The sequence below is a fragment of the Dreissena polymorpha genome, chromosome 14, assembly GCF_020536995.1.
Source record: "Dreissena polymorpha isolate Duluth1 chromosome 14, UMN_Dpol_1.0, whole genome shotgun sequence".
Classification (NCBI taxonomy): domain Eukaryota; kingdom Metazoa; phylum Mollusca; class Bivalvia; order Myida; family Dreissenidae; genus Dreissena; species Dreissena polymorpha.
The window spans coordinates 38,587,252-38,609,491 of NC_068368.1; the positions used below are offsets into that span (position 1 = coordinate 38,587,252).

General features: G+C 35.1%; 1 protein-coding gene across 1 annotated transcript in view; it reads left to right on the plus strand.

The window, feature by feature from the left end:
• The window catches only part of LOC127857524 (dentin sialophosphoprotein-like), a 44,150-nt gene that overhangs the window by 10,348 nt on the left and 11,562 nt on the right, over window positions 1-22,240 (plus strand). Inside the window, exons 2-5 of the mRNA XM_052393937.1 lie at window positions 11,519-11,575; window positions 15,199-19,050; window positions 19,854-19,941; window positions 20,989-21,075. Coding sequence (XP_052249897.1) covers window positions 11,519-11,575; window positions 15,199-19,050; window positions 19,854-19,941; window positions 20,989-21,075 — 4,084 coding nt within the window. The remainder of the gene's footprint in view (window positions 1-11,518; window positions 11,576-15,198; window positions 19,051-19,853; window positions 19,942-20,988; window positions 21,076-22,240) is intronic.

Below are 22,240 nucleotides of genomic sequence, written 5' to 3' on the forward strand. Positions count from 1 at the left end.
TCAGAAGATTCATCCCAATAATATCTTGGACGAGTTCGAAAATGATGCTGGTTGGTTGAAAAACATTACCGCCAGGGGGCGGGTCATTTTTCCTTATATGGCTATAATAAAACCTTATTAACACTCTAGAGGCCACATTTATTGTCCAATCTTCATGAAATTGGTCAGAAGATTTGTCTTATTGATATCTTGGATGGGTTCGAAAATGGTTACATTTGCTTGAAAAACATGGCTGCCAAGGGGCGGGGCATTTTTCCGTTGTATGGCTATATATGGCTATAGTAAAATCTTGTTAACACTCTAGAGGCCACATTTATAGTCTGATCTTCATGAAACTCGGTCAGAAGATTCATCCCAATAATATCTTGGAGGAGTTCAAAAATGATGCGAGTTGGTTGAAAAACATGGCCCCCACGGGGCAATTTTCCTTATATGGCTATAGTAAAACCTTGTTAACACTCTAGAGGTCACATTATTTTTCAGATCATGAAACTTGGTCAGAAGATTTGTCCCAATGATATCTTGGATGAGTTCGAAAATGGTTTTGGTTGCTTTAAAAACATGGCCACCAGGGTGCGGGGCATCTTTCCTTATATGGCTATATATGGCTATAGTAAAACCTTGTTAACAACCTAGAGGCCACATATATTGTCCAATCTTCAAGAAATTTGGTCAAAAGATTGGTCTCAATGATATCTTGGATGAGTTTGAAAATAACTATGTTTGCTTGAAAAACATGGCTTCCAAGGGGCGGGCATTTTTCCTTACTTGGCTATAGTAAAATCTTGTTAACAATCTAGAGGCCACATTTACTGTCCGATCTTCATGAAACTTGGTCAGAAGATTCATCCCGATAATATCTTGGACGAGTTAAAAAAAGATGCCGGTTGGTTAAAAAACATGGCTGTTAAATGTGCGCTTTTTAAAAGTGCTTTTTTGACTGCCATTCATGTGTATAAAATGTGCGCTTTTAAGTGGGTTAAAACAGCGCTTTTCGCGAGTTAAATGTGTGCTTTTTTATTTAAAAAAAAACAACATTTTACTCACTTAAAGCGCAGTTATTACCCACATAAAAACAAACATGTGTGTCAAATGTGCGCTTTTATGTGGGTTAAACGTGCGCTTTTTATAAGTGCATTTTTGACTGCCATTTATGTGTGTAAAATGTGCGCTTTTAAGTTGGTTAAAACTGCCTTTTTCAGCAAGTTTAATGTGCGCTTTTTTATTTTAAAAAAGCACACATAAAACGCACAATTTACGCACATGAATGGCAGTCAAAAACGCACTCACAAAAAGCACACATGTGCGTTAAAGGTGCATCTTTTGCCTTAACAGTTGATTGAATTATATGCTGTTAAAAGTTTTTTTTTAATTCAGATACGCAATAAAAACCAATAATTATACACAAATATATTTGTGTATTTTAAATAATTACAAGATAATTCATTATTGTCCAATCTTCATGAAATTGGTCAGAAGATTTGTCTTATTGATATCTTGGATGGGTTCGAAAATGGTTACATTTGCTTGAAAAACATGGCTGCCAAGGGGCGGGGCATTTTTCCGTTGTATGGCTATATATGGCTATAGTAAAATCTTGTTAACACTCTAGAGGCCACATTTATAGTCTGATCTTCATGAAACTCGGTCAGAAGATTCATCCCAATAATATCTTGGAGGAGTTCAAAAATGATGCGAGTTGGTTGAAAAACATGGCCCCCACGGGGCAATTTTCCTTATATGGCTATAGTAAAACCTTGTTAACACTCTAGAGGTCACATTATTTTTCAGATCATGAAACTTGGTCAGAAGATTTGTCCCAATGATATCTTGGATGAGTTCGAAAATGGTTTTGGTTGCTTTAAAAACATGGCCACCAGGGTGCGGGGCATCTTTCCTTATATGGCTATATATGGCTATAGTAAAACCTTGTTAACAACCTAGAGGCCACATATATTGTCCAATCTTCAAGAAATTTGGTCAAAAGATTGGTCTCAATGATATCTTGGATAAGTTTGAAAATAACTATGTTTGCTTGAAAAACATGGCTTCCAAGGGGCGGGCATTTTTCCTTACTTGGCTATAGTAAAATCTTGTTAACAATCTAGAGGCCACATTTACTGTCCGATCTTCATGAAACTTGGTCAGAAGATTCATCCCGATAATATCTTGGACGAGTTAAAAAAAGATGCCGGTTGGTTAAAAAACATGGCTGTTAAATGTGCGCTTTTTAAAAGTGCTTTTTTGACTGCCATTCATGTGTATAAAATGTGCGCTTTTAAGTGGGTTAAAACAGCGCTTTTCGCGAGTTAAATGTGTGCTTTTTTATTTAAAAAAAAACAACATTTTACTCACTTAAAGCGCAGTTATTACCCACATAAAAACATGTGTGTCAAATGTGCGCTTTTATGTGGGTTAAACGTGCGCTTTTTATAAGTGCATTTTTGACTGCCATTTATGTGTGTAAAATGTGCGCTTTTAAGTTGGTTAAAACTGCCTTTTTCAGCAAGTTTAATGTGCGCTTTTTTATTTTAAAAAAGCACACATAAAACGCACAATTTACGCACATGAATGGCAGTCAAAAACGCACTCACAAAAAGCAAAAAGTTTTTTTTTAATTCAGATACGCAATAAAAACCAATAATTATACACAAATATATTTGTGTATTTTAAATAATTACAAGATAATTCAATTTTATACTTTAATGTCCACCAACATTTGTTAACATACATGAGTAATTAAATAGCAATGACAATTTGATGAAATAAATATTAACATAATTCAGAGGCGTATTTAGGTGGGGGGCTAGGGGGCTAAAGCCCCCCCTCCCCCCCAGCTGGCTGGCTAGATACGATTTTGTTTTAAAAATGAGCCCCTTACAGTTTCAATCCACTTGTGTATTTCCTGTCATATGCCCCTAATTAAGCCATAAACAGCTGTCAATTTGTGTGATTAGCCCCCTGGCATGTGTACAGACGATCTAACCTTCGCCAGCTAAACTGCAAGCTTCATTGACTGTATGTGATATTCTGCGCTATTTGATTGGCTGAAGGAGATACATTCAACTACTGAAATTCATCGATACATTTAGCTATACATGTAGGTAAATGTTTAAAAATGGCTGCCGCATGGAACTTGTGAAAAACAATATTTCAAATTGTAGCAATTAAAGAGATTAGACAAACACCATGGACAATCATCATTAATTTTTCTGTAAGTTTCTTTGATGAATTTAAATAGATAAATGTTTACAAATGGCTGCCGCATGGGACTTGTGAAAAACAATATTTCAATTTGTAGCAATTAAAGAGTTTAGACGGCACCCTCAGCAACATCCATTAATGACATCAGTGTGTATGCTGGACAACTTGTATTGTTTTTGTTACAAAATGACATAACATTTGATAAAACTAAATTGAAATAAGGAGTGTTGATTAAAATGTTATATTTATAATTTGTAAAAAGGTTTATCAATGACTTTTCCTTATTTGACAGTTTTTGAACCACAAGACTCAACAAGGTAAACATAATATGATTACAACCAAGTTTGATAAATATCCACTCCATCCAACAGGGTGACCTAGTAGGATATCCAACAAGGTTAATTAGGAGGTCCACCCATCTAACACTGTGTCAGTGTCACACTTGATGTCTGAACTCAAGTTCTTGTTTGTTTAACACGCACTTTTATCATGCAAAATGCTGATTGGATAACAGGAAATTGCATCATTTCAAGGTGCCATTTAAAAAAAAAATTAGTGAGGGAAGGGGAGACCCCTCCCGCACCCTTCCCAGTTGAGCCCCCCTCGGACAAATTTCTGGATACGCCTCTGTAATTAGATTATAAATAAACAAAACGTAATAGCATACTAATAAATAACATGTACAGTATATACACAGGAACATCTATATACATAAAAAAGATGAGAATCAATCAAGGCCTGTCATTTCTTTGATGCGGCGGAGTGCGGCTCTCATCTTTCTCTCCACGTCTGCCACCAGCCGGTCAAACTTCTTTGCAACTATTATACTGTCATGGCCTTTGCGCGGTGCGTCTGGTGCATGATCTCATTTGATCAGGTCCTGAAAGATATTTTATAATGTAAGTGCTGTTAAGGTAATCTCGTTGCTATAAAAATTATAAATTTAAATCAAAACTAGTTGGTTTGCTTGTTGTTTTTGGTTGTTTATTTTTGCAATTTTAATCCCCTGATCACATGTGACTTTACGCTTTTCATAAATAAATACGTTTGGTAGAAAATACTGTTTGAAAATGTACCAAGATACATGGTCTCATTTGGCTGTGTGGACTGGTCGGAAGTGTGACGCCTTTAAAATGCAATAACCAGTACCCTGTATAGTTTTACCTCTTAGCAAATCCAGCTTTTCTTGGTCAAGGAGAGGGCGCGGTTTTCCCACTCCTGTTCTCCTCATGTTGGCCAGCTTGTGCAGGGTAAAACCTGGTATTCAAGTCAATACATCAGGTAGTCTCACTTTTGCTCCCTTTTTTGGCAGGCGATGCCATGATGCACATTCTTTCCAAAGGATCTTCTGATCAATGTAAATTTCACGGTCACCATAGGGTTTAACCTTTAAATTTAAAATATAAAAGTTCTCGTTTAATATGGGGGAAAAATCTGTTCATTAATGACAAAAAATATGTATAAATAACATTCAAGATGACAATAACCATAAAATACAGCCATACTAACTAAAATGGTGTAGTTTTTCCTTAAAATTGCATAACATTTACTCATCCATTTACATTTCCCTGTGACAATACATAAATATGATAATGATCATAATTAATTCAATAAACTAAATAAAAAAGGGATGCAGAATTAAAATTGAAAATAAAAACCTGTTACAACAGACTGTTCTTCAATATTCCAAAAATACAGGCAGTTGTTGAACTAGACCATTTCACTTTATATGTCTTGAACCACCCACTTTGAATCTCCTTTGCAACAAACATATTGTTGATTTACACATTGTAGTAAATACACATTGTTTTCATCACACAATACTTCATGCTGAAAGTATTTCAAGACATTTAACACTAGAATTATATGTCTTAATGTTGCTCAAAATTTTATGATACCTAAAATTTTACTCAAAGAAAGTCAATGGCTGAAACAAGTTTGTTTTCAATAACTTCCTGCCCTTCAACCAATCAAAAGTTGCTTTTTTTGAAATAGATGGTGCCTCAACAAACCAAAAGTCTATCAACACCCCTTTGTTAGGCTTAGATGGTGCACTGATAGGGATTAATGTTTATGATGCTAATCTCTTATCTGATCTACTGTCTCAGCCAATTACTCAATCTGGGAAATATAGGCACACTTCAACACCAAAATATTTATTGAATAATACACAGCACCATTAGCATACTATATTTAATTGTGAATATTTTAATATAATATGCTGAATGGTGTTAGCAAATATCAGTAATATTATCCATATTATTTTAATTGCCTTTTAAAATGTATGTTAATAGTCAATGTGGTAGACATTAATTGTATTGGGGTATAAATATCAGTATAAGAAAGTTCAAATACTTATTTTTTATGTTGAGGAAATATAATTGATACTATCAAGCCCACATAATATTTTTGACACTTTCAATATTTTTAATTAGTTACCCACAGTCTAATTTAGGTGAAATTGTTTAGAAATGTTTGAGATTAAAAGGAAAGCAATGTTATTAGAGCTGCAACGATTCGATCCGATTCATCGAAAATCGATTCGAAATGCTTTGATTTGATTACGATACCAAACCTACCAAATTTGATTCGATTCTTTAACATATATACATATATATGCATAGATACGTAAAGCACGCTGTATTTTGACTATTGATACAGGAAGGTGAAGGTTTTATCTTTACCTGTAATTACGACGCGCGCAATTGGTTGCTTATTACTTTAGTCATCCAATCATTAAGCGCGTTACGGTCTACTTTCTGACAAAGCGTCGAAATGGCTGAACAAGTTGTTGCCGACAAATTGAAATTATCAGATGCGCCTAAGAAGCTAAAATAAAAAGTGTGGCAGTATTTTGGGTTTCGGGATGGTAGCCCTACTGATAAAGCAAAGTGCAAACTGTGCTTCACGGATGTGGCGTACGCTAAGTCCAGCTCAACCACTAATCTAATGCAACATGTCAAACGCAAACATAACGTTGATTTAGCAAGACTAAGAGGTCGCACAAGTGCAACTACTGAAGTCGCGAGCCAGAAAAGAAGTTCTATTTCTGTTGGAATTTTGTTACGTTAATTAGAGAATGTGATTTGTCCTACAGGTAACAGGTGATGCTGCCATGGCACAATGGTAGACATGCTTATAGTGGTTTCAAGTAAAAGTAAAATAGTGATAGTACTACCATTCAACTGAAATCAGATACGTTTTATGATTATTTATTTATTTTTTAGCTCATCTATTTTTTGAAAAAAAATTATGAGCTATTGTCATCACCTTGGCGTCGGCGTTGGCGTCCGGTTAAGTTTTGCGTTTAGGTCCACTTTTCTCAGAAAGTATTAATGCTATTGCATTCAAACTTGGTACACTTACTTACTATCATGAGGGGACTGGGCAGGCAAAGTTAGATAACTCTGGCGTGCATTTTGACAGAATTATGTGCCCTTTTTATACTTAGAAAATTGAAAATTTTGGTTAAGTTTTGCGTTTAGGTCCACTTTTCTCAGTGAGTATCAATGCTATTGCATTCAAACTTGTTACACTTACTTACTATCATGAGGGGACTGGGCAGGCAAAGTTAGATAACTCTGGCATGCATTTTGACAGAATTATGTGCCCTTTTTATACTTAGAAAATTGAAAATTTTGGTTAAGTTTTGTGTTTAGGTCCATTTTATTCCTTAAGCATCAAAGCTATTGCTTTCATACTTGCAACACTTACTAACTTTCATAAGGGGACTGTGCAGGCAAAGTAATATAACTCTGACTGGCATTTTGACAGAATTATGTGCCCTTTTTATACTTAGAAAATTGAAAATTTGATTAAGTTTTGTGTTTAGGTCCACTTTATTCCTACAGTATCAAAGCTATTGCTTTCATACTTGCAACACTTATTAACTATCATAAGGGGACCGTGCAGGCAAAGTTATGTAACTCTGACTGGCATTTGGACGGAATTATGGGCCCTTTATACTTAGAAAATTGAAAATTTGGTTAAGATTTATGTTTTGGTCCACTTTACCCCTAAAGTATCATAGATATTGCTTTCATACTTGGAACACCTAAAAAACTATCATAAGGGTACAGTAAAAGGACAAGTTGCATAACTCTGGTTGTCATTGTTACGGAATTATGGCCCTTTTTTGACTTAGTAACTTTTAATATATGGTTAAATTTTGTGTTTCGATCCACTTTACTTCTTAAGTATCAAGGCTATTGCTTTCAAACTTCAAATACTTTCATGCTATCATGAGGTTACTGTACCTGGCAAGTTGAATTTTACCTTGACCTTTGAATGACCTTGACTCTCAAGGTCAAATTATTAAATTTTGCTAAAATTGCCATAACTTCTTTATTTATGATTAGATTTGATTGATACTTTGACGAAACTACTCTTACCTGACATACCACAATAGACTCCACCCAAACCGTCCCCCGTGCCCTCCCTCCCTCCCCCCCACCTCCCCCCTCTCCCCCCCTATTTTTTTTTTTTTTTTAAGATCATCTCACAAATGACCACCACACCCTCACACTATACCCCACCCCCCACCCCACCCCCCCCCCCAATTTTTTTTTTTTTTTTTTTTTTTTTTTTAAGATCATCTCACAAATGACCACCACACCCTCACACTATACCCCACCCCACCCCCCCCCCAATTTGTTTTTTTTAAACGGTTATGTTTGAAATACCGTCCAACCATCGCACCCAAAAAATCCCCCCCCCCCCCCCCCCCGCCCCCGATTTTTTAATTTTTTTTTTTCGCTTTTTTGGAAGATAATGTAATAACTGTCCACAACCCCACACTAACACCCCTCTTCACTCCACCCCTCCCTCCTTTGTGATTGAAAATGAGAGTCCCTTCACCTTAAAAAGAAAATAGATGAGCGGTCTGCACCCGCAAGGCGGTGCTCTTGTTATATTATTGTATAATCAACACAATCTTCTAGTGAGAAGTTTTTATATTTAAATTCCTAATTTGCTATTCTTTTTTATGTGTTTTATTGAAATCACATTTGAACAGAAATGTTAATTTTAAGGCATAATATATGATAAAACTAGGTTTGAAGATGAATCGAATCGAAAAAATCGGTATTGGAGTGTCTGAAATCAAAATCGAATCGAGCTGTTGGTGAATCGTTGCAGCTCTAAATAGTATATGCATTGAAATTGTATTATAAAGTATATTAACATTAAACAGGTTCATATGCACAACCAGTAACCGCTTTGAATTCAAACTGCACCTTATATTATAACAGGTTACTGAGGTATATGTCTATGTTTATTCATTTGATGCAAATAAATTGTTAGAGCCTGCAACAATTTTGTTTCTTGTTCAATTTCTGTACAAGTTGGTCAGAAGATTTGTCCCAATAATATCTTGTTATCTCAGGTGAGCGACTTTTGGCCTTTCAGACCCTCTTGTTTTTTAAGTTTGTCATTTAATGTTTTATATTGATAAATGTAAACATTAGATCTAAAATTCTCCAGTAAAAAATCAAGAATAAAATTTAAAAAAGAAAAAAAGGTAACCCTCAGCAGGGCTCGAACCACTGACCCCGAAGTCCTGGAGTAAAAAGTCACCCATTTAGACCTCTCGGCCATCAGATGATCCTTTCTGATACAATGTCGGATGCATTTTATACTTTATAATACCAATCCTCGTAGTTTCACAAAATATAACAACAACAACAGAACTCTCCAAATTATTAATTTGTTTCGCGTTGCAACGCTTTATAATTTTCAGGTTTTTAAATCGTCAAAAGATGCATTTAATGGTTATTTTACAGCATGGTAAATGTTCAGTATTACTGTTTCTTCACAAATATCATAACTAAAACAACTTTTTTCAATTTTGTCAATTAACCCAAACGTGAAAAGGCCCCTTTATATTGATAAATGTAAACATTGGATCTAAAAAGCTCCTGTAAAAAAAATAGAATAAAATTAAAGAAAGAAAAAAGTAACCCTCAACTGGGCACAAACCACTGACCCCTGGAGTAAAAACACATTCATGAGACCTTTTTTTACATGGTTTTTGCCTTTATAAAGAAGAACTTTGAGCTGTACGTAAGTACTCATTAAAGATCAAAGCAGTCAATAAGAACTAGTTTTGTTCCCAGCTTATTTTTTAAAGAAAAAATAGTTGATTATCCATACACATTGAATTGTTATGTTAATTTATATTTTATGTTTCATCAAGCCATTATTGTCCCCTACCGGTGAAACCGGAGGGGACTTAATGGTTTGCACTCCATCTGTCTGTCAGTCTGTCTGTCAGTCAGTCCCGTCACACTTTTCTGGATCCTTCGATAACGTTAAAAGTTCTTTGTATTTTTTCATGAAACTTGAAACATGGATAGATGGCAATATGGAGATTATGCACATCATTTCATTTTGTTCCTATGTCAAAAATTATGGTTGCTACGGCAACAAATAAAAAAATAAAATAAATAAAAACTTTTTACTGACAATGGTGAAGTTTCACCGGTAGGGGACCATATTGCTTGGAAATCTCTTAATTTATTTTCATTGTATTTAAGCATAAGATTTTCAGTTTTGTTAGCTCACCTATCATGAAGTGACATGGTGAGCTTATTTGACCGTGTGATGTCCGGCGTCCTTATGTAAGTGTGTGCGTGGGTGTGTCCGTCAACAATTTTTTGTGTAGACAGTAGAGGTCACAGTTTTTATCCAATCGTTATGAAATTTAATCAAAATGTTTATATTGATGAAATCTGGGTTGGGATTGTATTTGGGTCATCTGGGGTCAAAAACTAGGTCACTATGTCAAAAACTAGGTCAAATAATAGAAAAACCTTGTGTAGACAATAGAGGTCACAGTTTTCATCCAATCTTTATGAAATTTAGTCAGAATGTTTATTTTGATGAAATCTGGGTTGGGATTATATTTGGGTCATCTGGGGTCAAAAACTAGGTAAAAAAGTAGGTCAAATAATAGAAAAATCTTGTGTAGACAGTAGAGGTCACAGTTTTCATCCAATCTTAATGAAATTTGGTCAGAATGTTTATCTTGATGAAATCTGGGTCGGGATTGTATTTGGGTCATCTGGGGTCAAAAACTTGGTCACTAAGTCAAAAACTAGGTCAAATAATAGAACAACCTTGTGTAGACAGTAGAGGTCACAGTTTTCATCCAATCTTTATGAAATTTGGTCAGAATGTTCATCGTGATGAAATCTGGGTTGGGAATGAATTTGGGTCAACTGGGGTCAAAAACTAGGTCACTAGGTAAAAAATAGGTCAAATAATAGAAAAAACTTGTGCAGACAATAGAGGTCGCAGTTTTCATCCAATGTTTATGAAATTTGGTCAGAATGTTTATCTTAATAAAATCTGGGTTGGGATTGTATTTGGGTCATCTGAGGTCAAAAACTAGGTCACAAGGTCAAATAAAAGAAAAATCGTCAACAATTTGTTTGTGTAGAAAGTAGAGGTCAGTTTTCATCCAATCTTTATGAAATTTGGTCAGACTGTTTATCTTGATTAAATCTGGTTGGGATTGTATTTGGGTCATTGGGGTCAAAAACTAGGTCACTAGGTCAAAAACTTGGTCACTAGGTCAAATAATAGAAAAACCTTGTATAGACAGTAGAGGTCACAGTTTATATCCAATCTTTATGAAATTTGGTCAGAATTTTTATCTTGATAAAATCTGGGTTGGGATTGCATTTGGGTCACCTGGGTCAAAAACTGGGTCACTAGGTCAAATAATAAAAAAACCTTGTGTAGACAATAGAGGTCACAGTTTTCATCCAATCTTTATAAAATTTGGGTTGAGATTGTATTTTGGTCACTTGGGGTCCAAACTAGGTCACTAGGTCAAATGATAGAAAAACCTTGTGTAGACAATAAAGGTCACAGTTTTCATCCAATCTTTATGAATTTTGGTCAGAATGTTTATCTTGATGAAATCTGGGTTGAGATTGTATTTGGTTAGTCAGGTGAGGGATACAGGGCCATCATGGCCCTCTTGTTTATTTACCCACAATTTCAGCTTTCCTTTTTTCCCTCCATAGACTTCAATGAAGTAGGTTCTATTGATACCTCAATTTTTATGAAGGTATTGTTAATAACATACATAAAATACCACACATGTCACATGTTAGGAAGAACGGATGGACCACGTATTGGACTGTTCTATTTTCAACAGAATGTTGCTAAAACTTGCAACATGGAATCACTTGTACTGCTGACAAGTTATTTCCATTGATGCAAAGATAACCAAAAAAATCCAAATACAAAAAATTGTTTAAAAATGTTTCTTCATATCGATGAGTGTTTATCTTTTTTCTCATTTCAGTTGCAGTATGTCCTTAAGAAACTGTCACAGCTCAATATCACAATTGACATCTTGCAGGTAATTTAATTATAAAGTATTTCTGAAAAACAAATTCTACTCATGATTAAATCTACATAAACTATTGCTCATATTTTGGACCTTGATGGCTGTGCCTTGCATCTTCTTTCTTATTCCACGATGTATGTGAATGATCAGTTGCTGGGTTCCCAATTCTATAAAATCTCAACAATAATTATTTTTTTCAACAATCTATATCTTAAAATACAGAATCTACTCACGTGGAAGTTTGTTGAACTTAACACTTGAGTCTATTTATATATATTGCAGATTCATAAATTCTGAAGGGCTTTTAATTATTTTGGGAATGTGACATCAGTGTTTTTTTACCATTTAGGAAATGGGGTCCCTTTGAATTTAGAAAAATCGCATTGTTATAATGACATTGGGAAATCAGTGTAATTTTTTTTCCTAATAGATACTAAACTGAAAAATTGAGCATGAAAGTGTTTTCTATGTTATATTTACTAAGGTTCAACTTTAAAAGCAGGGTAGGAAATTAACCATTATGTTGAGATTATTTTTTTTATAGAAAACATTTTTATGCCCCCCTTCGAAGAAGAGGGGGTATATTGCTTTGCTCATGTCGGTCGGTAGGTCGGTCGGTAGGTCGGTCGGTCGGTCGGTCCGTCCACCAGGTGGTTGTCGTATGATAAGTCAAGAACGCATACGCCTAGGATCATGAAACTTCATAGGTAGATTGATCTTGACTCGCAGATGACCCCTATTGATTTTGAGGTCACTAGGTCAAAGGTCAAGGTCACGGTGACCCGAAATAGTAAAATGGTTTTCGGATGATAACTCAAGAACGCATACGCCTAGGATCATGAAACTTCATGGGTAGATTGATCATGACTTGCAGATGACCCCTATTGATTTTGAGGTCACTAGGTCAAAGGTCAAGGTCACGGTGACCCGCAATAGTAAAATGGTTTCCGGATGATAACTCAAGAATGCATATGCCTAGGATCATGAAACTTCATGGGTAGATTGATCATGACTCGCAGATGACCCCTATTGATTTTGAGGTCACTAGGTCAAAGGTCAAGGTCACGGTGACCCGAAATAGTAAAATGGTTTCCGGATGATAACTCAAGAATGCATACGCCTAGGATCATGAAACTTCATGGGTAGATTGATCAAGACTCGCAGATGACCCCTATTGATTTTTAGGTCACTAGGTCAAAGGTCAAGGTCACGGTGACCCGAAATAGTAAAATGGTTTTCGGATGATAACTCAAGAACGCATATGCCTAGGATCATGAAACTTCATAGGTAGATTGATCATGACTCGCAGATAACATCTATTGATTTTGAGGTCACAAGGTCAAAGGTCAAGGTCACGGTGACCCGAAATAGTAAAATGATTTTTGGATGATAACTCTAAAACGCTTTTGCCTAGGATCATGACACTTCATAGGTACATTGATCGTGACTCGCAGATGACCCCTATTGATTTTCAGGTCACTAGTTTATTCTGTTTTCACACTGTCCAGTAAAGAGACTTACAAATTGAATTTTTGACACATGTTAATTCATAATGATGTATAAGCCTTTGTTTCTGTGCCAGTAAATACTATGTTTATGGAAATGACGTGAGAATTCAACATTTAAAAAACCAATGTAATATGATATGTAATATTATATGGCAACAGGACAGTTGTGATTTGCTGGGTCAATTCTATTTAGCTTGACCATCCAAGCGGTTGATAGCTTTGACAAACTGGTGGTCTGAAACATTGAGAAAATGTCACGATTCACTGACAATAAATCAAACATGTAATTCTTGCTACGCAACTTGCATTTAATTTTGTCAATTCAAATTATACATAAAAATATAATTAATTTTTAATCTGCTTGTTAATTGAAAAACAGCAACACAGTTTGTATGTATAAAACAATGTTAATACATAAATAGGATCAAGCATATTAAAATATCAACTTAGATTTAGTTTCCTTTATTGTACAGGATTTGTAAAGTTAGGTTAATATTTGTGTATTGAACAAAAATAACAACAGTGTAAAGAAAAGTTAATTTGGGGATGTTCTATCCAAACCCTGAGAGTTCAGATTTCCTCAAATGCCAAGTAAAGATTGTAAATTTCAACCCACTCGTCTGGTTAGTTTTCAGAGGCACATATAATTAACTTTTAGGCTTAGTGTCTCATTAGTACATGCATTACTGTATTAACTCCAAATCAACTAGTACAAGTGGTAGGCCAGTATTACATGGACTGGTGTTCACTGTTTACACAGTTTCACAACCCCATCTGATACTGGTCAGTATCTTGGCAAGTGGCCAAAGTTGGGAGTGGAATTAATGGTCTATTACATAACTGACTTCTGTGTGTGGTAAACACATGATACTGGTCTTTTTTTTTTTTTTTCATTATTTTTTATCGAGTGCACCGGGATTGTCTCCCATATGGCCATCGCCCCCAGAAAGACGTGTTAGTTGGTTACGGGGGATAGTGCATGATACAGGAGACACCCCGTTCCAGAGGTGACCCTGGGTCTTTTAGTGCCCGGTGTATAGCACCTAGTACACTGCACCTCGGTTTAACCTTCTCATGCGAAAGACGAGTTAGTAGGTTAGGTGCAGCGGGGGATCGAACCAGCGATCTCTGGATTGTGAAGCCAGTGTGTTACCACTAGACCACGTATCCGATACTGGTCTTGTGGTCAAGTTGCACTTATATACCATTTGCCCAATACACAACACTAGCCTTGGCTATTTTTAATTAGATTGCATTGCTATCTATGGTGGTCATTGACTAGGGGAGTTAACTGCTATAAATAACATGTTTCATTACCATTAATAAATAAAACATAACAAATTGTGTGCATGTTTCACATATTGTCAAATAAGTCAAAATGTGTGAAAGGAATCCAAAAAATCAAAGACTCAATCATATAATGGATATAATTGATTAGTATAGGTCCTGATTGGTTTTTGCACTATTAATTGGATACATTTCACAGGTCATTGACATACAGTGACAAAAAACATATTCACACAATGGCTGTCACTACAACGGAGAGCCCATATGGGGGGCATGCATGTTTTACAAACAGCCCTTGTTTGAGGTTATGTTCAAGTGGGTATTTTTAGATCTCATTTGGAATATAAACTTTTTTCTAATGGGAATTGGTCTCTATAACAGCCCCTAATTTAAACGAAAAACACTGGACATAAACCCGTGAAATTTGAAATTACTCTAAATTGGGGAAAAAATAACTGTTTGAGTAACAAATTTTGAACTATTTGAGATGAACATTAAACAAAACAGTAAACTCCATATATACTTGTATCAGTCACATATAAATTACAGTTTCAAAACTCTTTACTTCTAAACTATATATCTCTCTTACATGTACTAAACATAAAAGTCATACAATCATTTCTGAATTTTCGTAACTGTATTTGATAAAAAGGTAATGAGAATATTACCAAAATAAGAGCCTTAAAATCAGCTTTAAATCAGCTACAAAATGTTGTCATGAACCAACTTTCAATATGAACATGTAACAGTTATGAGATGACTGGTGTTGTACATGTGACATACAATTGAAAAATTCTACCTCTACGAATATTGTATAAATCATTTTATTTTTTATTTTAGAGCACTAGGATTGGTAAAATTGTGAGCACTTTGAAAAAACGTGATGGAGCAGTGGCTGACAAAGCCAGAGATATCGTCCGTAAATGGAAAGAAATGGTTTCTAAGGAAGCTGCAAGGCTTCAAGAGGAAGAAGAGGCACGGGCCAATCAGAATTCAGCATCTGAGGATGAGCAAAGAGAGTCATCAAATGAAAATGCAGAATATGAAAGTGAGGCTGAGCAATCAGCCAATGAACATTCATGTTATGAAATTGAAGGGAATCAGTCTGTGAGTGAGAGTGTTTCTAACAAGAGCAATGAAGAAGAGTATGAAAGTGCTGGTGAGAGGCATCATAGATCAACTGTTCATGAACACAGTGAGAGCAGTAGAGAATCAATGAAAAACTCTGATGATGAAGAGATTTATTCAAAGCACAAGCATTCCCATGCTTCAAAAAAGGAAAAGTTTAAAACAAGTTCTGAACACCATCATAAACATCATCAAGATCATAGTGGTAAAGGAAAACATGAATCTCGACATGGGAATCGTGAACGAGAAAGCCACAGAAAACATGTAAAAGATCATAGACATAGTAGAACTGAGGAGGAAACCTACAGCAGTGATTCTGGCCAAGGTATGGCTAAAACTAGTACTGTGGCAAAAACACAAAGAAGTCCAGAAAGCAATCATGATGCAGATGATAGTGATTCTGGCCAAGAAATGGCTAAATCTAGAAATGTGGTGAAAGAACACAGAAGTCCAGAAAGCATTCATGATGCAGATGATAGTGATTCTGGCCAAGAAATGGCTAAAACTAAAAAGGCCATTCACGAAGATAGGGGGGAAAAACATAAAATGCATGTAAGTGTTGAAAGAAGTCAATCTCACTATGAATCAAAAAAACATAGGGAAATAGCAAAATCTATTCATCATCATGACAGTTCAGTGGAAGGACAATCATTATCCTACAAATCAGGTCATGAAAAACATGTTTCTAGCCTTGAACAATATAAAAAGCATAACTATTCTGGTGATAAAACTAGCACTTCAGATAAATATTCTGAAAGAGTAGACAGACACAGAGATAAACAAAACAAAGATCTGAAAAGTGTTGATGAAACAAACCGAAGTGATAGACACAATTCCAAAGGTGACCTTAAAATTAAAAGTGATAAACACAGTTCAAGAGAGGAGTTAAAAAGTAAAAGTGATAAACACAGTTCCAACAGTGAACTCAGAACTGAACATGATGGACACAGGTTAAAAGGTGAAACTAGAGTTGAAAAATATGAACACGTATCAAAAAGTGATAAAAGAAGTGAAAGTGATAAACACAGGTCAAAGAATGATCTGAGAAATGAAAGTGATAAACACAGGTCAATCAGTGACCCGAGAAATGAAAGTGATAAACACAGGTCAAACAATGACCTGAGAAATAAAAGTGATAAACACATGTCAAACAATGACCAAAGGATTAAAAGTGAAAAACACAGCTCAATAAGTGACCTTACAGGTAAAATTGATAAATTCAGCTCAAGTGATGCTAGAAGTGAAAGACATGGGTCCAAAGGTGAAGTAAGCAAACAATATGATAAACAAAGAAACAAAAGCACTGAAATTAATGAGGATCATTCCAGTGATAGACAGCATAAAAGTGACAAAAGGATCTCAATGGAAAAACATAGTTCTAGTGAAAGACAAACGTCTAGCAATATTAAAAGCCTAAGTGATACTCGTAGAATCTCATCAGAAAAACAAAGTTTAATTGACATTCGTCAAAATTCTCAGGGAAAAGATAAAATTAATGAACAAGAAAAAAGCAAAGAAAGAAGATCTAGCGAAAAACAAAGATTGTCATCAAATGACATAAGCTTGACCTCTAAGCATAAACTGGAGGACAGACACCAATCTTTAAACAAACAAAACTCAGATGAAAAAGTCCTCAGTAGTAAACATTTAAAGCATAATTCATTGGGTAAAGTTGAGAAGTCCTCTGACAAATATAAAAAGCAACACCAATCTAGATTAGATCAACTTGACAAGGACAGGGAAAAACTGGGCAAAAAAGCCTTAATAGATTCAATTGCTAAGCTTGGTGATAGTGATAGTGAATCATCAATAGATATGAGATATAAGGAAGTGTCTCCTGTAAACAGAAAATCTGAAGAAAACAAAGGCAGTTATCAGGAAAAGAACTTAGAAATTGGAAAAGACAAAGATGAAAGTGCAAAATCAGATAAATATAGTGAAAAAAAATCAATAAAAGATACAACTATTCACCAGTTGGAAAAACACCGGAATAAACATGAAACATATAACAGTAAAAGAAATGAATATCATGGAGAGAAGATGAGTGAAACAAAAAGATATGATAAAGATAATGCAAGAGTTGGTCACATGCGTTCTGAAAGTGAGTTGCAGGAGAAATCCATTAAAAAGTCATATCCTGATATAAGTGATAAAAGCAAAAAGGACAAACATAGGCATTCCGTCTCTGAAAGAAGGTCAAGGTCAAATTCCTTCAACAGAAGTTCATCAAGGTCTCAGAGTATGGAAAGTCAAAATTCAATGAAAAGTGAAGATGAGCATAAGAAAAGAAAACATAAACATGCCAGTAGAATTGATGTTGGTAAGACAATGCATAAGAGTGGAACAAGTAGAGAGGCTGAAAGTCACAAATCCAAACATTCAGAAAAAGTAGTATCTGCTAAAGATGAGCATAAACAAACTGCTTCAAAAATGCATGATGACAAGCGTAATACAGCACCTAAGGATAGAGAATGGCTAGAAAATGATAGGAAAAAGTATCAGGCATTGTCTGACTGTGAGTCTGATTCAGATGATGGTCATTCAAGATCAAGTGTCATAAAGAGTGACTACCATGGCAAGGCTGAACATAAATCTAAACATTCAAATGAAAAAGATATTAAACTTAAGAATAGAAGTGAACACTCAAAGAGTGAAAGTCATAATAATAAAGTAGAACATACCTCTCAGGAAAGGGAACATAACTCCCACTCAGGTTCTCATGGCAGCTCTGCAAGCAAACACAAGCAAAGACATAGTGAGGGTCATACACTGAATCTGAAATCTAAGAGTGAACTTGACTCAGAAAAAGTTCAGAAGTCTCATTCTGATATTGTTAATAAACAGAAATCTCACACAGAACAAAATGAACATAAAGGCAAAGAAAGAAGTGGTGAAATCAGTAAATCAAAAGTGAAAGAAAATAGATCTCATTCATTTGAAAATAATAAAAAAAGTTGTATTTCCGAATGTACAAACTACAGTGCATTTAATGGAACAAAAGAAGCATGCTCAAAGACTGGGAATTTCAAATCTGATTCTCACAAAGACCAGGAAAAGGAACGAAGTAAGCATCATAAATCTTCTAAACATTCCAAGGAAAGTGAAAGATCTAGTCATAACAAAGATATAATAGAGAAAGAGTGTCCTGTCAATAAACATAGTGATGTAAAGAAAGATGTGGTCCAATTAAATAGACATGATGCAGATAGACATGACAAGGAAAGGCATAAATCACAGAAACAAAAGCATAGAGATCTGGACAAAAGCAAAGATAAGTCAAGCAAGAAGAGAAGGTTAGAACACACTGAGTTTCAAGATATGTTAAGTTTTGATAATTCCGATGCTGTAGTGTCGGAAAATGTAAGGAGTCCAGTGAAAAAAGTCAAAGATGGACAAGAGAAGGAAAAGGAACCTGTGTCAAAAGCTTCAAAGTATGATCAGCTGAAGGCAAAGTTTAAAGTGAAGAAAAGTCATGAATCCAAGACTCTGGGATTGGGAGGAAAAATCGAAGGTGTGAAAAGAAAAGCGGAAGAAACACAAGGAGGTCCTGAAAAGAAAAGACAGGTAATATTTTTATACGCCCGTCTATGACGGGACGTATTATGGTATACCCCGCGTCTGTCCGTCCGTCCGTCCGTCTGTCCGTCCGTCCGTCTGTCCGTCCGTCCGTCCGTCTGTTAATGTCGTACGCTACGTCAAATATCCTTTGACAGATTTTCTTCAAATTTTAACACAATCTTAATATTGATAAACCCTGATCCCCTTTCGTTTTTGACGGAATTCTGAATTGTCGTTCCAGAGTTATGGGACTTTGTTCGTCAAAATTTCGTGATTTCATTGAATGTCCTACTGTAGCTCAAATATCCTTCGATGGATTTTTTTAAAATTTCAACACAATCTTAATATTGATAAACCCTGATCCCCTTTCGTTTTTGACGGAATTCTGAATTGTCGTTCCAGAGTTATGGGACTTTGTTCGGCAAAACAAACGTTTGTTGGCGAACGACGGGCGTATCATGCGCTCATGGCGCAGCTCCTCAGTTTTTATTTTTTTTTGAAAAAAAATATTTTTCAGTATTGCGTAGTTTAGCTATGAATGAAATATCAGGGATACAATTTGCTGTACACTGTACATGTGAAAATAGGTGGGAAGTTTTGTAAATACTGATTCTAATATATTGCTGCTAAAAATTACACCAGTATTCAGCTTTCTTTTCATGTAATCATAGTTTGTCTAAAAAATCTTTCAAAGTGAGAAATGAGTTAAATCTCATGTAACTGTAAAAAAATGAAACTGTAACAAACAGGATAATCCATACTTCAGTTTTGATACATGATAATCTCATTTGCAATTCTGTTTTTGTTAGTCCAGTGAAGATCTGGCCAGCCTTCTGCCCTCTACTCAGGCCCACTATCGACCCTATAGGTACGGGGATATACCAGAGCACAATGATGGTGAGCTGACTGGGATTTTCCCACCATTTTGGGATTATGAACTATACTCGTAAAATTGGGAATTACGCATCAATTTACTTTTAATGTGGAAAATATGTTATTCCTTGATTTATAACTTTTAATTATTGATAAAAAAGAACATACTAAACTTTGAGGTATCTGTTTAATGCATATCACTATAATCAACATGTATATTGCTATGCTTTTCAGCTCCATTTTCAAAGATCTGAAAGTAAATCCGTCAACTGGGAATTTATGGACTGGATTTGGCCAAAAAAAACACTTTTTGCCATTGGGAATATATCAGAATAATGATAATAATCATAATCATGCAGAAAAGCCTTTGTTGTTTTTCTTTTATTAAATTACTGAATATTGGAATTATGAAACTACCAAAACATTGATCATCAAAAGAGATGTTCTTGTAAACATCAGTTTTAGGTCTGTCACATGAGGGCCATGGAACTGTCAATTCTAAGCATTGGGGTCTTAAAACTATTTTTAGGCTATCCTTATCTCACCCTTAGCCGAGAATAAATACAAAATAACTAGCGTAGATGTGCATCAAGAAAGAGCTGTGTTTGTTGTGACAAAAAACTTAACATAAACATGACAGTAGAGTTGTTGAAAAACAAGGCAAACAACTGAGTGGCACATGTGCCATGTCTATAAGCAATGCTAAAAAAATTGTAAATTTTGAGACTGGTTCTCTGAAATGATCGGTTTAACTTAAGCACTTTATTTAAAATAATTTACTTTCAAGTTAAACAATAAGTTATTTTTCGTGATTATATGTGCTTCATGCATTTTAAGTATCAATGTTCAGGTGTATTTTAAGCAGTAGGAGGGGAAACAGTTATAAATTTTTGCTCAAGTGTCTAAAAGTAACAGCTGTTTTTAAATGTTTTTGAAAAGTTTTTAGTGTGTTTTATCCACTGGCCAGGATGAAGTAATATCACAGATAAGCTATTTAAACTAATGTATCAAATTATTAAGATTCCAATCAGTAATTTATGTGATCATTTCATGCTTTTCTTGCATTGACAGTTGATGAACAAGACAGCTCTGCTTTCCTGATGCAGCGTAACACAAGGACACAGGTCTACTCAGGCAAGAAACAAGCCACTGTCACAGGTAATAAAAATAATATGTATTTTGTGCCTTTCCAGGGCTTTTCCAGGACTTGTTTTCCTAAATTTTTAACAGGATTCAATTTCATACCACACTTTCTTAAAAATAAAAATTACTGCTTTTTAATGCAGGTAAGAAATAACAAATTTGTTTATCTGCACCGCTGTACAGGGATGTGAAAATGAATTAACAACCACAAGCCCTACTCTCAGGACCACCACCTGACCAAATCAGGTTGCCCTTATAAGCTGTACTTTTCAAAGAATAGGCAATCTATTCTACTTGCCTGGTTGTCAACTTCAGAGCTAGTTTTTTCGGTAAATTAGAATATTGGGAATGGCTTAAGGAACTTCCATTTTATAGTTTACATATATATTCCCATATTAAAATAACCTCATAGTCATAGGCCAAGTTTTGGGACTTGAATTAGAAATTTGTCAAAATTTAATAGGGACCATTTTGCACATGGTCATTGACATATTGCCATGGTTAAGTTTTTTCATAGGCAAAATTATTAGGAATGCAATTACGGATTCCCTTAAAACTTACAGCATGTATTCTACATGTTAAAATGACCCAAAAGGCCAAGTTTGGTAACTCTACATGGATATTTCTTTAAAAAAAGGACGATTGTTAACTTTTACATTTGCACATACACTTTTTAGCTCGACTATTATATATGAAATATATATAGTGGAGCTATCATACTCACCCCGGCGTCGGCGTTTCTGTTTCCGTTAGCGTTAGGGTTAGCGTGCAAATGTTAAAGTTTTCGTACTACCCCAATTATTTTCATTGTCCCTTGACATATTGCTTTCATATTTTGCATACATGTTTACCAACATGACCCCAACCTATAAACAAGAGCAGACAACTCTTATTAAGCATTTTTTCATAATTATGGCCCCTTTTCCACTTAGAATATGCAGCAAATGTTAAAGTTTGTGTACTACCCCAAATATTTTCAATGTCCCTTGACATATTGCTTTCATATTTTGCATACTTGTTTACCATCATGACCCCAACCTATAAACAAGAGCAGACAACTGTATCAAGCATTTTGACAGAATTATGGCCCCTTTTATACTTACAATATGCATACTATTGATAAATCTATGTTAAAGTTTGCGTACTACCCCAAATATTTCCTGTGTCCCTTGACATATTG